This window comes from Procambarus clarkii, chromosome 11, assembly GCF_040958095.1.
Source record: "Procambarus clarkii isolate CNS0578487 chromosome 11, FALCON_Pclarkii_2.0, whole genome shotgun sequence".
Taxonomy (NCBI): domain Eukaryota; kingdom Metazoa; phylum Arthropoda; class Malacostraca; order Decapoda; family Cambaridae; genus Procambarus; species Procambarus clarkii.
In genome coordinates this window covers 36,294,432-36,314,735 of record NC_091160.1, presented here as the reverse complement: position 1 = coordinate 36,314,735, position 20,304 = coordinate 36,294,432, and the positions used below count along the sequence as shown (strand labels likewise).

The 20,304-nt window shown below is 36.2% G+C and overlaps 1 protein-coding gene across 1 annotated transcript in view; it reads right to left on the bottom strand.

Annotated features, from left to right (window-relative positions):
* Positions 1-2,718: 2,718 nt before the first annotated feature.
* Positions 2,719-20,304, bottom strand: part of LOC123758298 (uncharacterized PE-PGRS family protein PE_PGRS54) — a 71,104-nt gene continuing 53,518 nt past the window's right edge. The window contains 3 exon segments of the mRNA XM_045742506.2: positions 2,719-6,838; positions 11,567-11,691; positions 12,291-12,351. Coding sequence (XP_045598462.2) covers positions 6,680-6,838; positions 11,567-11,691; positions 12,291-12,351 — 345 coding nt within the window. The 3' untranslated portion in view covers positions 2,719-6,679.

Below are 20,304 nucleotides of genomic sequence, written 5' to 3'. Positions count from 1 at the left end.
AAAATAAAGGATTAACACTTTCGCGCTATCTGGACGCGCCGGCGCGTCCCGTTTCGTCTAACGCTAACGCATAGTGGACATAAAGTTGAGTCCTCTTTTAAAATATTTGTATAAAATTCAATTTTTATCCGATTTACTTTGGGTTTGTTTCAAACTGCGCGCTATGAGGCTCTCTTTCTCACCACTAGGCTGCATGGTACAATAAGTTCATGAAAGGTGTGGATAACTTCGATCAAATGGTATTTTGTCCCAAACGGGTTGCAGGTGGGTGACTTTAGCCGTTTATACTGGTAATGCTTCCCCCATATCATGTATTATATGCATATGTCTGTTTAGGGAATTTTATTCCGATCAATATACAACCAAAAATAACTGTGTGCAACAAGTATAAACTTGACAAACATAACAAAAGTAAAAACATTTCGTGTGTGTTTGACGCTCACTGATATGTTCCAGCGTTGTTTTATATTTGGCGCTATTCTAACTTACGCTTTGTTGATATTTTTTACCTATGGGCACATAGAACATTCTATTGCGAACACATTGACACAAAAATGAATGACGTACATAGAAAATTAATGTCATGAGAGTGAAATAAGTATAAACTTTCAAAGCGCCGTGCGTCGTCCCGTCACCGATACCGGGTAACAATTTCACCACTTCCCACACTCTTGCGGGCGGGCCGCATCATTATTCTACGCTTATATTCATATCACCGTGTTGGGAATTTCATTGCGAGTCCATTGATACCAAAATTAACGCTGTAGAATAAGTGTGGAGGTGATTACAATCCCAAGAGTAAAAACATTTTGTTGCTGATGGGCGCTCACGGCGAGTCATCTTCGTAGTTATTTATTTGGTGCTGGTATCCCTATACGTTTCGTGACTTTTTTTACTGATGTTCTTCTAGAGAATTTTATTGCGAACACGTTGGTACCAAAATGAAATACGTAGCATGAGAACTAAGGTCAGAAGAGTAAAAAGAGTATACACATTTTTGTTTTTACGCTTAAGCGATAAAAACGCCGCGCGCACATTCGGTTGGCTGAGTGACCTTCGCGGAAAGTGCGAAAGTGTTAAAATGTTGCACATTGTTGCTAAGCTTGTGGCTACTTTGTCAGCTTCCTAACTTTCCTGTATGCCAACTTGTGTACGAATTTATGCTATTTTATTTAAAAGTATATTGCGTCTCCAAGAACAGTGTCCCAAAATGAAATTGATAAACTACTGTACATCAAAATGCTGTTTGAGTAAAAGATTACAATTTCCGTTTTGATTTTCTACGTATCTGAGGATCTATAATTTAAATACAACAGTCTAAGCAAAGGTCAATAAATAATCCCAAAACTCACATTAAAGTGCAGGTCATCTGCTTTTTAAGTTTTTGGCAATGATTATTACAGCACATGTATGATAAAAAATAAAATTTACAATAGAAAAATGTGGTCATTGTCATAAAGTTTAGACTGCTGATAATCTGCATCCATTTGAAAATAACCAACAGTCAATCTTTCTAAAGAAAACTAAAAGTGAAACTGGCATCTAAACCTGAATACCAAAGAGTACTAAGCAAATTCCGGTTCATTTTTATCTTTTGTGGTTGAAGTACACAAATTGCTGACAATGAGGTAGAAACACAAGTATAGTGTTAGAACTGATTTAAACTGATTAGAACTGATTATAGCATTAGAACTGTTTTGTCTGGATGGGCTTTTATCAACTCTAACAAGAGGTACTAAGGGCTAATTACAGTACTCTACTAATAAAAGGAAGGAAAGGTCAAAAAGGTCAGGGATTAATATGTCAATTTACACTTTTATATTATCAATTTAGCAAATGAGATTACTATAATGATTTTTCTTTGATTCTGTTTCATTGTTACAGATTCTACACTGCTCCAGGCCAGGCTTGTGAAGTAGAAGTATTCTCAGAACCCACTTCAGTGTTGTCTTCATCCAAGCAGCAGCATACATTACAGTAGAAGAAAATTTATAGAATCTACAGTCACAAAACACACCACCACCATTAAACAGAATCACATATTAGTCATTGTCAGCCGCCCCACTTGCTAAATTGATGCCAGGAAAATATAAAATTTGACACTAAATTTATAATCTAATTTCAATTTATAAGCAGTAGTTCTGCATATTACTTAGATTTGATAGTCAATACAGGCAAACTCACTGTTTAATAGTCTGTTCTCATCTTGGTGTTTTTGTACTCTTACCACGAAGGAATTAACTTGGCAATTTTGCATTCCATAGAACAAACCTAAATCCAGTGCCTACGTTCTGAAATGTCTCAGCTTGAAATAACTATTTTCAGCAAAATTATAACACTGATGACGTAAACATGATCCTTCAGTACGGTAGTGTGAGAAAATCTTGTCTGCAGTAAATGTCACATAGCACTGTTCTGCTCTTTTAACCAAACACACAAGTTTTCACCATTTGTCTTAATGGTACGTGATGTGAAACCACCACGAAACAAACCCACTTATTCAAAAGTTCCTCTTTATTGCTTTCAGGATATGTTGTCTAACACTTGTTTTTGCCGTTAAAGATGAGGTCGAGCACAAGGCCAAACATGGCAAAATGTTTATAGTGTAGTTATAATTATGATCCTATCTTCTCACTCCAAAATCTTTGTTTGCCCTTCAAATATGGTAAACCTAAGTACTGTACTTAATTCAGAGAGGAGATATTAATTAAACTGAAGTACATGTAAATGTATTTTATTTACAATTATCATGAACATGTCCCTCGATTTTATTCCTAAAATAAATATTCTCTACCCACTCAAAATATGCAAAAAATGTAGTGTGACAATTAAATGATAATAATTACCATCAGAAAAATTTACAGTAACTGATGTTGATATTTGGTTTATGGTACAATAATTCTTTATATTTAATAAATATTTGCATAGCAATATTTGGTAAATTCAATCAATTAGAACTGGAATTGCTAGGTGGAAAGCAAATTCTATTAAATATAAGACTAATTTTGCCTTTCAACCTATCATCCCCAAAAATCAACACAGGGCACCGGTACTGCAGGCCCGGATCCAGAAACCGTTTTACCAAGGCCATCCCAGATGGAATCAGTAAAAAAGTGTTATCATTTACTTTCACAATGATTTTAAATCTAATGCAAGGAATGATTTACGGTTAACAGCCAAAAACAATGAAGACAAGAGGATCAGCAGGGATAGTTAAGAAAAACAGACCGAGGACAAAAGTAGGAATTTGACTAGTACATTATATTGATCTGTATATGATATATTATTTAATATATTTGGAAAAAATAGTTATGGAGGCAAGACGGTATAAGACCCATGGCCTTCCCACTAAATCCGGACCTGCTCTATATGAAAAATGGGTGGATTCTAGTAATTTGAACTTTTAGCTTTCACAAAACATTTTTAACAATTAAAAATGCCTTAACAATTATCTTAGTTGCTCTTAAATCAATAGCTCTGATCTTTTCTAGATAAAAAAACTAAACTCAAGCTTAGAAGAATATCATGATAAAATCCTTTGCTCAAGAACAACAAGCAGTAATGTCTGATTGATTGCTCATAAAATTAGTCTATTTCTAATTAATGTATATGTGAAATCTCCCACATCATGTTTGGGTAGAGTCTACAGTACAGGGACAAGTCAATAAATAATACCACCTTCATTCCATGCCAGTCTACATCCAACAGTACAAGTTGGCACCCCGCACCCCTGTATAATATACTAAGTGTGCCATAAGGTACAGGTGCAGGTTGGCAATACTTATCATATTCACCAACAAAACATGGCAGCGTCATTGGAAATATAAACGTACAAGTAGTAATGAGCAATTATCCTTGATTTTTAAGAGTGAAGGCAAGGAATGTGAGTGAAATATACATGTCAATAAGTAAATAGAATAGTGTATCATTTCTCAAAGAAATGTGTACCGGCGGTCAGAAGAGTATGGTGAGGTAGACCACGTGAGTTAGTGTACTAAGACACTACCACAAGATATTGCCCATGTAAAACACCTTATCCGCTGATATCAATGTATCACTACGAAATTAGTATCATCCATGGTAATGCATAACTGGATCATACATGATCAATTACAATTATGAAATGTGCAAAAAATATTCTCTGATATCTTCCAGGACTTCCATGATAAAACAGGCAATTTTCCTGTCATTCATATGACATGAAAAAAAAACTAGTGTTCTAATATGAGACCAGAATGAAAATAATGTTGTATGGAAAAGTTGTCCCATAGCCACTGCCTGCACAGCCCAGAACTTCCTCCATCAGATTGTCACAAACCCTAAAAAACCCATTTCATTTAAACATTGGGAACCTGACATCATGAGAGGGCAAATGAGCCAATCTGGGACTGTGTAGCAACAACTGGATGCAGTTCGATCTAGAGACCCCCTATCTTCTCAGAGAAATGTAGATATCAAAATGGCTTTATTTATTGACTCACCCTCATATGATAAACTAATTAAACAAATTGTACATATGCATACATACACATGCACACACACACAGGTGAAGGTCACCAGTTCATACATATACAAATTGCAGATGTATCTTAACCCACTGCATAACTTCACCAGGAGCAGGGAAATCTTAAATGTTGAAATAAAATGTTAAGATTCTAAATCTACTCAAAACTTTTACAATTACCATAAATGTGAAAAATCAGTTTTGGTAAAGTTATGTGTCAGCTTTTGAGATTCCTTGATTATCTGTGCATGATGAGCATATTAACACTTCGGTGATCCAGCCTCTACAAGCAATTCCTGACCATGTGTGTTCTGGGTTCCCGGGGCCACTCAACGATAAAAAAAAAAAAAAATACAATAATTGTTTCCCCAGCTATTTGTTTGCTTTTAACTATAAATTTGGTGCCAAATGCTCATGAATGACTTCTCTAAAGAACAGATGCAAAAACAAAAGTGTATTTATAAAAATTTTGCTTCTCTCTGTGGATTCCCAAATGTAAACACAAGGGGATTTGGAAGGTTTAGTTCAGCAATGATTACAATTTTTACACTAATATTAAATGTTATCTCAGTTATTTGTTGGGTTATATCTAGAAATTTGGCATCAAAATATTAGCAAATGAATTCTCTAGAGGACAGACGCAAAAACAAATGTGTAAATTTTAATAGATTATGTGTGACAGCAATGAATATTGGAATGTACTGTATAATGAGTAGCAATCTGATGATGTATTTTAGTGTCACTAGAACTTGAAAGTATTAAAGAGAGACCAAGCAGCCAGATATATATCAATGAACTTGAGGTTCTCATAGAATTAGTAAATAAGATTCAGTAGAGAAAATATTAAAAATAAAAGTATCTAGAATACGCTGCCCAATTAGAGTGTTAGTGCGATATTAGCAAACCAATGAAGCAGGAAAACTGAAGAAACCTTCAAACTTGAAATACTATAAAAAAAATACACCTTAAGAAAAAAATAGTGAACCTGACAATGTATCAGAATATTGCACGGTACAGAACAGCACACCAACAAAGTGGAGACTTGAGACACTAAACCAGTTAGAAAGAAATCAATTAAGGTTTTGTCAAAGGAGGAGTAAGAGTACACACTGAATAAAAATAATGTTACTAATATATTTATTACTTTACGGGTCACTGTAGTTGACCACTGGCATGATCAACTACAAATCACTCTCTCTTACCACTATCTCACAAACATCAGTAAAGACACTTAAATAATGTAACAATTTACAAGACCTCTACAACCAAGGTGCTCAATATTAACAATACTCATCACCAGTCAACTGAGGGTTTAGTGAGCATGAATCTTGCTACAGTACAATACTGCATTATGCAGTTGAAATACCAGATTCTGCTCTAAAGAAGTCACCTTCATCAGCTCTTGGTTTTTCTTTTTAGCATAAATTTGATGAGATCAAGAAAGTCCAAAATATATAAGCTTGATTCATATAAAAGCTGGTGTCAGAAATTGTCTGCCAATTAGCTACTTTATGATGTGGAGTGTTATTCTATGAGTAAAAAATCTGGTCTGAATTCCCTCATCCATGAACCTAATATAACTTGTCCTTTTACTGATCACAGTGTTGATCACAGTGACCTGCACACGTACCACAATACACATTAGCATCTTAAAGCACAGAGCTCAGATGCTGCATCACTAACTTCCGATACACTCCTCTACCTCTAGTGTTAATGTAATAAATGCTCAGGGTTGAAACAGGAGACTTTATTATATAGAAACAATAAAACATCAAATCATATAAGTTGATAGACAAATAAAAAATTAAAATTAACCTGAAAGTGTGTATTTATACAAAACTGTAAAGAAAGATCATGAAACTCGAGCACGAATTTGCAACTAATAACTACGAAATTCTGAAACTCCTAGACTTTTTTGTATTAAATGTTGTATAGTCAATTGATACCATACAAATTGCACATCTGCTTGATGCATTTACCATAACATTAAACCACGATAAAACTAGGAACAAATGGAGTCTTCACCCCACCGTTTCTTTCTCGTGCACAAGTCCTCTTAAGTTTATGTCAATGTCCACCGAGATATGAGAAATATTCCCACAAACTTATTATAGTGTGTACTAAATTGGCTAAAATACTTCTATTCACTTAATAATAAAATGACACTTAAGACGTTCACTTATTCTCACGTCCCTCAATGTAGCGTATTTGAACCAAGGCGCTGCTACCAAAGGATAAATCCGTCATGCGAGTCCAATCAGTCTGCCCCAACACAAACCCTCTCTCTCGGGCAGCTGACTGTTTCTTGCCTTCTTCAACATCAGCCCATCGTACCTGGTGAATTTAGTTTTAAGATTACTACAAGAACTTTGGAAACAGAAACCGTCAAAGTCACACGTGTGCAACGGGCATGAGTTATGTGAGTGAGTGAAGGGCTAGAAATTGGGGGTTAAGTTGGTGATGATTAGATTTTATGTCTGGCGTTCTTTTAATTTTCTTCATGTTTACGTTCTGAAATACAATTGCTTCTGAGGCTGTTGATGGCGATTATTTATTTTACCGTGGGCACAGGTGAGTGCAGGTGTGGGTACTTGCCTGATTGGTCTCAAGTGTCCAATCATTACATCGTTCGTACTATACACAGAACCATAGATAAACGAGCACCTTTATACTCCAGCGGTCAGCAAAACCAGCACCCCATCATTTCACAAGACCAGATGTATTGTATAGTGGTCCTTGTGAATTGTTGCATACAGTATATACTATTTATTTATATCCATACTGTCCATGCAAATAACTTACATAGCCTTATCTTTACCATAATCTCACACTAGGTCAACACATTTGTCAATCTTCTTCTTATTCTATTATCCTCACACCTACTTGAATGCATTCACTTCTCATCACCTGTTTAGTGAATCACGGAAAAGAAATTCAGACAGAATATTTTAATAGGAGGGACCAGTAATGTATTGTTGGCTGTTTCTTCAGAGGTAGTATGGGAGTTCACCTTCCTTTTAATTTAACACTATCGCGCTCCATTGCCTCCCCCCAGGTAGTCACTCATCTTTCTCTCGAGTCTTCTCGGGTGACTCGGTCTCGAGTCGCTCATTAAAATATTTGTTTAAAATTAAAATTTTATCTGATCAATCTGGGAGTGGTTTCCAAATGAGTGCCTTTAGATTGCGCATAATTTGATCCCAAAATGAAAGACGTAACACGAAAAGTGATGTCAGAACACTAGAAAGATATAAATAATGTTGTGGTGATGAACGTCCAAAATCGCCCAAAAGTTAAAATATTTGTTAAAATTCCATTTATTATTGTATTATTATGGGACTTGTTTTAAAATACGCGCCTTTATTTTGCAAACAATTTGATACAGTACCAAAATGAAAGACCTGATGGGAAAATTGATGTCAGAACACTGGAAAGAAAATAAATACTTTTGGGGTCCAAATTTTAAAATATTTGCTAAAATTCCATTTATTGCACTATTATTATCGGACTAGTTTTAAAATACGTGCCTTTATATTGCGAACAATTTGATACCAAAATGAAAGACGTAACATGAAAATTGGTGTCACAACACTTTAAATATATAAATCATTTTGTGGTGATGAGCGTCCAAAAGTTAAAATATTTGTTAAAATTCCATTTATTGCTCTATTATTATGGGACTAGTTTTAAAATACGCGCCTTTATTTTGCGAACAATTTGATACCAAAATGAAGGACATAATACGAAAATTTATGTTATCAAACTGAACGAGTATAAACATTAGTCTGCAGGTGTGCCAATTGGTGCTCGTTCACTGGTAACTTGGCCGACTTTAGGCTTTGCTGTGGGAAGTCATGCCGGGCCTTTAGACCATATATACATGTACACCTGTAGAGAATTCTATTGCGAACACAATGATACCCAAATGAATGACATAGCACAAGAAATAAGGTGAGAAAATTGAAACGAGTACACATATTTTACTGATTTTGTGCGCTCACTGGTAACTTTGCCGACTTTAGGCTTTGCTGTGGGGAGTCACGGTGGGGGTTTGGACCTTAAATGCATATACCCTTGTTGGGAATTCTATTGTTAACACAATGATACCAAAACAAACAACGTAGCACGAGAATTAAGGTGAAAAAACTGAAACGAGTATACACATTTCGGTGTCGCCGCATGCTCGCCAACACCGTCGGGAAAATGACGTCAGAGTCTGCGGCGTGCCCGCACCGCACGCGATAAGTGTTAATAATCTCTCTGATTATTAACACTGAGTATCTGTTAGAGTATTCGCTATAGACATGCCTTATTCTATTGAGTTCCTCGTCAACCCACTTCCAACTGGAGCTGCGTAAGAGCACAGTTTGCATAGTGTTGACAATGCACTGCTTGTATCTATCAGGGCACTCACTACTAGCATTAAGGTACATTCCTATGTTGATTTCCTCTGTATAGATTGCAGTGTGAAAGTCACCATTCATTCCTGACACTATTACGTCTAGGAATGGCAGCTTGCCTTCACTCTTCATCTCGCAAATGAACCTTAGTACGGAACATCGCTTTACATGCATCATTAAGAAATATTGGAAGTCATCAGATCTTTAATACATTGATGCTCTGGGAGCGCGAGCGCTGCACTATCCCAGGTGGGTTTGGGCATTCCGTGGGAGCGCGCAGTAATTCTGAAAAGTGTATACTCTTTTTAACTTTGTTACCTTAATTCTCACCCAAGGTTTTTCAATTTGGTATCATTGTGTTCACAATAGAATTCTCTACAGGACTAAAGGCATATAAAGTCCAAAAGCCAGGCGTACCATCCGCAACAAACAGAGAAAGTGAGTGCATGTTACCCGGGAGCGGCGTGCAAGAGCGATAAAATGTGTACACTCTTTTCACTTTGGTCACCTCAATTCTCATCCTAGGTCTTTCATTTTGGTATCAATGTGTTTGCAATAGAATTCCCAACAGGAGTATATGCATATAATGTCAAAAACCGCAGCACGCTCTACCCGCCGACGTGATGAAAGCAGGCCTAAGTTACCTGGTAGAGCGCACCCCGCCACTCCTAGGGGCGCCTGGCCTTTCATTAGAGAGTGCAGTAATACTGAAAAGTTTATACTCTTTTCAATTTTGTCATCTCAATTCTCGTCCTAGGTTTTTTAAATTTGATTTCAATATGTTCGCAATAGAATTATTTATAGGACTAAATACACAAACTCAAAAAGCCCGGCTTACCACCCACAGCAAACAGAGAAAGTGAGAGAGAGTTACCCGGGACCACGCAAGAGCAATGAAATGTGTACAGTACACTCTTTTCACTTTGGTCACCTCAATTCTCATCATATGTCTTTCATTTTGATATCAATGTGTTCGCAATTGAATTCTCAACAGGACTAAATGAATATAAACTCCAAAATCCCGGCATACCACCCACAGCAAACAAAGAAAGCGACATCGTGTTACTCCTGTGAGCGCTAATCAAGCACAATAAAATGTGTATACTCTATTCAACTTTATATGCAAGGCATATAGGGTCCAAAATTGCGGCGTGCCCCTCCCACAGCCAAGTGTGAATGCTAGGCACAGATTTTAACGGACGACTCAATGCTGAGTCGTTACAGGACTTCCCTCTATTAAACGGACAATTCAATGCTGAGTAGTCGCCGAGCGAAAGTGAAACCCAATTCCCAACAGCACTTGGGTGAACCTTTTTGGGCACAGATATTTCATCAAATCACCTCGCGGCCACAAGAGTAACACAAATGCGAACAAGCTTGAATGGTCCCCAAGCCAATATCAAACTGAAAACTCCTCACCCCCTGGAGGATTCAACCCCAGACAGCCAGGGGCTCCATGCACCTTAGCGTGTCCAGTACTTTCACCACTAGGCCACACCAGTACTTTCACCTCCAGGGGAATTGGGTTAAGGGTCTGACAACTTCCAATTTTGTTAACAGTTAGTGTGTAACATCATGCAAATATATGCATGATGTTAGTGCCAGCAGTCTGCAGGTTTTTGTCACTGCTTTCCTAATTTCTTCGTCTTGAATTTTTTGTTCTGTATTTTACCGAATGAAGAGAGTTACAGGAAATTGGTTTCAGAGCCGAGTGTATGGGTATTTTGACTACAGTATTTCCACATCAAAGTTTGTAGGATTTATTTTAATATCATTATACTGTATGACTTGTGGGTAGAGAGTAACAAAAGCTCTCAGGATCATCTAATTTCACTGTGTTCATCGCATTGCTTAGTATAGATTCATGCTATCCTTCCAGTAATGTGTTCTGACACAAAAACATGTGAACACACAAATAAATGCACATACTACTGATGTAAAACTGATATTTACATCTGCAATTAATATTTATTTTTGGTTGTCAATTTTCATTTTTTCTAGATTACTTTTCCATCTGGACAATAAATCAAATCAAATAAAATATAAATATTATCACACCTTATCAACACTCACTCATTTTACCACTCGGACAATGTCAGTCCAGTACATCACTAGTTTAAGTATCATAACACGTCAACTCGCCATAATGAATCATTCCAACATATACCCAAAAATATAAGCAAAAACAAGCCCATCCTTAGCCCACTGGCATCCCATACTATAAAGATGTTCGAAACTTAAATAATTTAAACTAACAAAGCTGATGCAATTTGTATTTTTGGGATGGTACAATGATCTTGAGGTTATCTTGAGATGTTATCGGGGCTTAGTGCCCCTGCGGCCCTGTCCTCGATCAAGCCTCCTTTTTGTTACATACACCCAGGAAGCAGCCCGTAGCAGCTGTCTAACTCCCAGGTACCTATTTACTGCTAGGTAACAGGGGTATCAGGGTGAAAGAAACCTTGCCCATTTGTTTCCGCCACCACCGGGAATCGAACCCGGAACCTCAGGACTACAAATCCAAAGCGCTGTCCACTCAGCTGTCAACCCCCCCCCATCATGATGATGACCAATTTTGCCTAGTTATACATACGTCAAGAGCGATACCGGGTTGGAAAATTTCTAACAAGCGAAGGATAAACAGATTTCTTCCAAGACTTACCCGTTTCTTGCCCGGTTGAGCTACCTTGGTGTCATAGTCATCAGACAACTGCAGCCAGTCTTCAATTGACTTGGGTTTACCACTGCCTATTTTTTTCTTCGCCGCTTTCACACCATCGAGCTGATCTGTGGGAAGAAGGAGACGACAACGATTATTCTCAACATATAAACCCGTTTCTTTAATATAGTAATGAAATATTGTTGTGATGGATTTATCTACAACAATAACCTACTCTAGCTCAGTCTACTTCTAGCAATGTTCTCCACCGCTGTCTACATGCAATAGTGCATATCCAGAATCATAAACTCAAATTATAATAAAAACCACTTCTCCATAACAGCTTTATTTTAAATAAATTGAATTTTCACCTTGTCACCATGTCACTACAGTACCATGATAAACTGCTGAACCAATGATTCAATGATTATTATTTTGTTATAAGAACATTAAAGATTTTTTAGGCTCTGAATTTCATAGATCACATAATTCATAAAGAACAATGCAATCTGCACAGAACAATGCCATGTCATATTCTATCATATAAGTTAATCCTGAAGAATGTATTTTTAGGCCCTAAATCTGAAACCCAATTATAATACGAAACAGAATTTAGCCTATAAACCTGCCTGAGGAATATGATATGCTTAAGAGCCGCATCCTATAAAAGATGTACTATTAATAAAGAGGACATAATATGAAAACATAACACAACACAATAACTTACCCAGTCTGTCCTCTTGGCTTTCCACGGTATCCCATTTGCTCCGAATAAATTCATTATAAACCTGCGGATATATGTCAAATCACATGATTTTATGAGCATATAAATAAATGCAATTGATACTGGACATGAGATGCACTTATTAGTAGAAACAAAATTCCCTACCAATCAGCAAGAAGTATGTTGAAGAACATGTGAAGAGAAAAAATGAAAGAACCAAGAAAGTCAGAATAAGTATTTAAAGTTTAAGGATTTCTCCAGCTCTGCTGAAACTTGTAAAAACCTTCATAGAGAACAAGAAGTACAGAAATATGAGCAATGTAGCATCATTATCCACTATGACTGTTGACCCTCAACAGAAACACTAGCACCACTCAGTCAATCCACACACGTATAAAACATCCAGAATTAACCGTCTTATGACTAATATTGAAAAATATATAAAGCTAATAATGTTTTCAAATTACAGTAACTCTGAATTGTGTGTCAAGTAGTGATTAATAATTAAATTACTCCAATTTAAGAAAGTGCCATTATATATATCCCACCACACCTTCACCCTGTCAGCGTGTCTTTGCGTACACACGTGCCCACCGGAAGTAATTATCTGCAGAAATATTTACATGCCTAATTTATAGTAGAAAATATCAAGTGAAAAGTAGTACTGTCAGTATGAGACCTTTAAAGGTTTCTACTAAGTGTTTACCACCACACTTAGGAATAAATAGTTTTATATAGGCCTTACGACACTAGAGTAAATACAGTAATACATCATGTTACATTTTTTCATATATTATTATCATAAGTAATGCTATCAACTCTATACTTCCAAAATGTATTATTCTGTAAGACACATAGTTGGTAGCTACAGAGCTGCAGTAAAATTATTATAAATAATATATGAAAATTATAAATAAATTCAGTTGTAACTATGCTTGATATAGATAGTTTTCATTTACTGTATGATAAAGATAATATGAATTATGTAAGACAATATTTGGCTCAATTTGTAATCAGATGAAGGTTTTCCATAAACTTACTTTGCTTGCACCAAGAAAACAATTCCCCCCCCCACCCCCCCCACTTCCATTGTCAAGAGGAAAATTAGAAAATATGTAGTACTGAATAAGAATTAGTAAAAGAAACTGTACATATATCACTTTAAAATGACAATAATATAGATAATTACCAACTATGGTATAAAAATTTTTTTATATATAATATTAATATATATACTATATATATATATATATATATATATATATATATATATATATATATATAATATATATATATATAATATATACTGTACATGTACATTGAATATACTGTACTGTACAAGTTACTTAAACGACCCGACATGCTTCTATTTCCCGCACGCTTATAATCAATCTGTAGTACAGTACATCGTCATCTTAGCAAACACGTACGCAAAGGGTAAAAAGAAATACCAATAAACAGTAACTTTATTTATGAAGAACTGAATTTCAAGACAAAATTTTTCATTTAATATTAAACATCATTTTTTTTTTAGGAGAAGCATATTACGACTGCCTGGTTCTAATGCAAAACACACTGTTCATTGCTGCATCTTTCTTTTTAAATGTCTAAAAACCTATTTGAAATGGTTTGTAAGGAAGTGTGGCACATGACGTGTGGGTCACCCATGTGTGAAGGAAGTATGAGAGGCACACTGCAGTATGAGATAGGGTGCTTGAGTGATCTTGGGGCTCTAAGTTCTCTCACAGGAACCTTTTGGCCATTTACCGTTACATTTATGTACAGGGCACTCCGTGTCCCTGTAATGTGTCGGGTGTGAGTATGGGGTACAGTATGTCCCCATAATATGCCAGGTGTGTGTGTGTGGGCAGAAGATAAAGCAGGAGAAGGCAAGATGAAATATTAAGGCAGGAGAAGGTAATGAGGTTAGAGAGAGGAGGATAAAAAGTGGAGGGATATATATGTACAGTATACTTATATGGCCAATGTGAGAGGATGGATGTTCATTCATATACTGTGTGTATATGTATATACTGTGTATATATATACACAGTATATACTGTGTGTATATATATACACAGTATATACTGTGTATATATATATATATATATATATATATATATATATATATATATATATATATATATATATATATATATATATATATATATATATATATATATATTATACTGTATATATATACATACACACACATGCATGAAGATGCCCAGGAATACACATCAGTGCACTTATGGATATGATCTTCGTGTAGGCATGGAACACATAATAAAGAAACCATATCATCAAACATAAGGTGGACCAGAAATATTAAAAGCCCAGCATTTTTTGTGTAAAGTGAATTCTACTTTATTTTTACTAATGATAAGCTTTCTAAAGTAATGTCATCTCGCCAGTAATATGCTTCTTAAACTCGAAAAAATTAACCATCTTATACCCAGAGAAGCAAAAACTAAACCCACTTGCATTATTGTACAGAAACTACAGCATCAAAATATGAGAAATTGTAGGTACAACTCACTAAAATTATGACATTCAAAAAAAAAAAAAAAGAAAAGGCCACCACAATTACTTATTAACTAATGTATTTATGAAATGAGATATTGAGGACTCTGGGCGAGAGCATTCACATAATTCTTGCCACTGCCTTAGGGCCAAAGGCATCTATGTTACGATACACACGGCTCCCGACCCTCAGTCCTGGACAACAGTAAACCAAGGCAATGTTGAATGACTGCTACTTTCCTAAGGGGCAGAATACTGTATACTGCAACGTTTGCTTATCCACAATGAACTGCACATATATGGCCTATTAAGCACACACTACACAATATAATTTCAGAACAAACACAATATTATCCTTAGAATTTTCAATTTTGCCCAGCTGATTAATTACCCATATTAATATTATAACTCAAACTTTCACAAATTTTTGTACAGAACTCAAAATATGGTATGTTTAAACCACATCTAGTTCATCAAATTTCTAAACAAGATGATATAATTGATATAGTTTAATATTATCATAGTCTTAAAGATATAACATTTCTCTCTTACACATGATGAGTAAGCTGTGGTGGTGTGTCCAACACGAACACTGTCTACAGAGCATCCACGACATGCACAAGGGAATGCTTCATTCCGTCGCCAAGCTTAATTTAAAAAAAAAAAACTCTTATTCCTCCCACTGAGTGATAACAAATATTCCATGCCAAAACAAGAGGCTGTGGTAATGGTTGGGCCTCATTCTGAGGTCATATTTGAAATCACAAAAAGAAAACATTCATTATTCAAAAAGCATATAATGGATTAAGTGTTACGTGCATATAATCAAAATTTTGTTTAACATAACATTATATACTACAAACAAAAGGTATTCCAGGGAGGGCTACCAATTTTATTTCTTAAATACAACATACATACATAGTACATACATGGAAATTGCTTAAAAAGAAATGGCTGTTTCAGCACCAAGTTAAGAAAAGTTCATTTAATACTCAACACATCTGCCCTTGCCTATCAATACACTTTTGAAGCTAAAACTTGTCCTCAACCCTTCACAGATGATAGCTCAAAATGAGTATAACGACACAATTATAGCTAGCACACACACTTGTACACTAACACAATCAATCAATAAGGAAAGAAGCTCATGAAATAAAACCGGGTAACTCCTGGGATACCCTGTGAATGTTTGGGTGTATGCATGCATGACTATGTATTTAATACTGTACTATTTCCCCATCTTTTCTAAATACTGTATTATCAATCCCCTGGTGAAGTGACAAAACTGCAGTATAAACCATTAGCAGTTAACTACTTCAAGTGGGTACTCTGTTATTCAGAACACCACTGTGAATGTGAGCCATGTTATACAGTACTGTATATTTCATTTGTAAGAATGTGTATTTAAGACAGTTGCCCAAGACTGGACAAAACATAAATAAAAGAGAAAGAGAAATAGTCGCAAGCATTTCCAAGTATGCCCGAAGGCAAACCTCTGGAAAAATCGGGACATTCGTATGCAGATGTTTATGTCTTAAAATAATTTTAAATGTTTGTTGTATAGTTTTGAAAATGACTGCAATTTGCAAGTTTAGTACATCATACATATTGTTGTACACATTAACCCTTGACCTGAATACCAGCATTATGCCTCAGAAATAGAAATCATACTCTATTGTAGAATAAACATTTTTCAAAAACGTCAAATTCAGGAAATAAAGGCAGCAGTGGATCAGAGCCATTAAGTCTGGATTGTTCTTTATATAAGATGCAGGAAGATCTTGGCATAATCATCATTTTGCATCAGGTTTCATCAAAATATATTTCAACTATACATGGCCAATTAAATAAAAAATAATAATAATAATAAATTTAAGACAACTAAATGACTCTTTTTTTTTTTAGGGAACACAATAACTGACAATAAACTGCCATTTCATTCCACTTTTAATCCTAACCATTCATTAGAGCCAACATTTGACATAACGCAAGCTGTATTCTGTATAAATTAACAACTCACATAGTCGTACACTATTACTTCATATCTTGAGTGGCATCACATACACCTGTCACTTACACATTTTCTTTAACATATACACGCTTCCAAGAATACTTTAATACTACATCCAAATTAAAGTATTTCAGTTTTTAGTTACTGTGAAATGAAATAGGTACTGCATTTTTCTATTGTAAAGTTATAAACATTTGATATAAAGCCAATTTTCATTCTGCACACAATGAACATCAATTTGTTGACTTGTTAAAGTTGAATAAAACATGAATGGTATATGATCAACATGCAATATTTGATGCAGAGATTTTGCTGAATTCAAGAACATCAAAAATTATCTGATTCTGCATGGAAAAGATAGTTCACATTAAACAAATTGAGACGTTTCCAATTAATTTTAAGTTGGAGGTCTTAGGTCTCGGGCCATGAACTGGAGCTGGCGAGGTTATTCAGTGCCATGTTTTTCCCCGAATATTATCTGCTAACTGCTTTACACCCAGGTCTCAACTTATCGGTATATGCACAACAGCAAACTAAATAAAAGAATGGTGCACAATTATCCCACCCTGCCAAATATTCAAACCCAGGCTTTTCTGCTTTTTTTTCTAAGTATTGTATGCTTACCACTACCCCACAGGTACTCCCATGATTGGCAAAACGATTAATGCAGCCCCAAGTGACTTTAAATATAGATAATTTTATAATCTATATTATTATTAAAGGAGTACAGCAGGAACTATTTTACCAGCCCTATTTATGCTGATTTCTGCGCTATCCAAAACAAATCTGACCTGGATATGATAATCATGTGCAGTACATGTATTAATATTGTATATGGAAATGGGAAAACGGAACAAGTGATACCTTGTAAAAACAGAAGCTATTGACACCCTAATACTGGTATGAACATAAAAATAAAAAAAAACATACTTAGTCAAATAAACTTATCCAAGCTATCTCATACCAAATAAATAGGAAGACAGATGATATATACTGTATATATCCAGATATATATATACTATGCCATGGATACTAAAGAAAGGAGCAGCAGCACTGTGCCTGCCCCACTCCATGGTGTATAACAAATCACTGGTAACAGGTGAACTGCCAGAAATTTGGAAGGCAGCAAACGTAGTCCCGCCTGTAGCCTGAACTACAGGCCAGTATCCATAACTTGCATACCATGCAAGCTAATGAAGAAAATTGTGCAAAAAAAAGTTAGTCGAACATCTGGAGCGAAGGAACTTTGTGTCACAATACCAACATGGTTTCAGAGATGGCAAGTCATGCATCACAGGATTAACTGAATTCTACAATCAGGCAACAAGAATCAGACAAGAAAGAGAAGGGTGGGCAGACTGCATATTTTTGGATTGCAGAAAGCCTTTGACACAGTGCCACACCAGAGATTAGTGCGAACGCTGGAAATGCAGGCAGGAGAAAAAGGGGAAGGTATTCCATTGGATAAGAGAGTACCTAAGTAACAGAAGGCAGCGAGTCACTGTGCAGGGTGAGGTCTCAGATTGGCGAAGACATCACCAGTGGGGTCCCGCAGGGTTCAGTCCTTGGACCCATAATGTTTCTTATATATGTAAATGATCTTTCAGATGGTAAAGAATTATTCCTCCATTGTTTGCTGATGATGCAAAAATTATGAGGAGGATTAAGACGGAAGAAGACAGTATGAGACTATAAGATGACCTAGACAAAATGCATGAATGGTCCAACAAATGGCTATTAAAGTTCAACCCAAGTAAATGTAAGGTAATGAAACTAGGCAGTGGAAACAGGAGGCCAGACACAGGATACAGAATGGGAGATGAAGTCCTTCATGAAATGAACAGAGAGAAGGATCTAGGAGTTGATATCACACCAAACCTGTCTCCTGAAGCCCACATCAAAAGAATAACATCTGCGGCGTGTGCGAGGCTGACTATCAGAACTGCCTTCAGGAACCTGTGTAAGGAATCATTCAGAACCTTGTATACCACATATATAAGGCCAATCCTGGAGTATGCGGCCCCAGCATGGAGCCAGTACCTTGTCAAGCACAAGGCGAAGCTTGAAAAAGTTCAGAGATATGCCACTAGGCTAGTCCCAGAACTAAGAGGCATGAGTTATGAAGAAAGGCTGCAAGAAATGCACCTCACGACACTGGAAGACAGAAGAGTAAGGGGAGACATGGTCGCTACCTACAAAATTCTCAAGCGGAATTGACAGGGTAGATAAAAGATAAACTGTTTAACACCGGTGGTATGCGAACAAGGGGACACAGGTGGAAACTGAGTACCCAAATGAGCCACAGGGACGTTAGAAAACTTTTTCAGTGTCAGAGTAGTTAACAGATGGAATGCATTAGGCAGTGATGTGGTGGAGGCTGACTCCATACAGTTTCAAATGTAGATATGCTCAAGTCAAGTACTGTCAATCAACATCAGTTGATTGACAGTTAAGAGGCGGGACCAAAGAGCCAGAGCTCAACCCCCGCAAGCACAATTAGGTAAGTACAATTAGGTGAATACACACACACACACACTCAGGAACCTGTACACCTCTTGATTGACGGTCGAGAGGCGGGACCAAAGAGCCAGAGCTCTATCCAGCAAGCACAAATAGGTGAGTACAAATAGGCGAGTACAGACACACACACACGTGATTGAAAAATTTGCTAAAATCATGCTGAAATCGTTTAACTTAATTTCAGCCTTCGCAAACAACCACTAGCAGGCATCTGTCTGGATAGACAGAGTTGATACTGTATATATGAATGAGCACGTGAATTAGCAAAACACAAGTGCCAAAATTATAAATATTGAAACATACATCAGGTCAAAAGGCAGGGAGGAAATTAAATCCAACTGTAAGTGCAGCCGTGAATACCTATTGATTAAACCTAAATGTAGTGTCTTTACCATTTACAAGCCCAAGTGATTTTCAAGTTTTACCTCAATCATTAATATTTTGATTTAGGTGCTATATTATTTCACATTTCTGCATACTATAAGTCTTTATCTGAAGAAAATGTTAATCAACACACACAGCATAAAATTTACAAGAACAAATTGACCATATCGCAAAAAGTTAGAGTAACATATTTGCATGCATTGGCCTTTCAATGTTATTGTAAATTAAATGCAAATGAAAACCAGTGCTTGTATACATGATGCTGAAAAATTGGAACATTAACATTATGTATCCACTTACAATACTGTACGGCACTGTACAGCCGGACCTTATAAATACGGAACTCACAACTACAGCAGTAAACATTAACAATTTATAAAAAAAAAAAAAAAAAAAAAAAAACCCTTAATATTTACCAGAAATCAGTTTCAAATGTTCTTTTACTCCCCCCATACTCGGCCTGAGGCCAGCCTTGTTTAGTGCTTGTTCAGTCAGGCTGTTGCTTGCAGTGGTCCACAAACTCACATTAGGACCAATGGGGGTATGTTCAACAAGCCGCCGGTGTTCTATCCTTGTCGC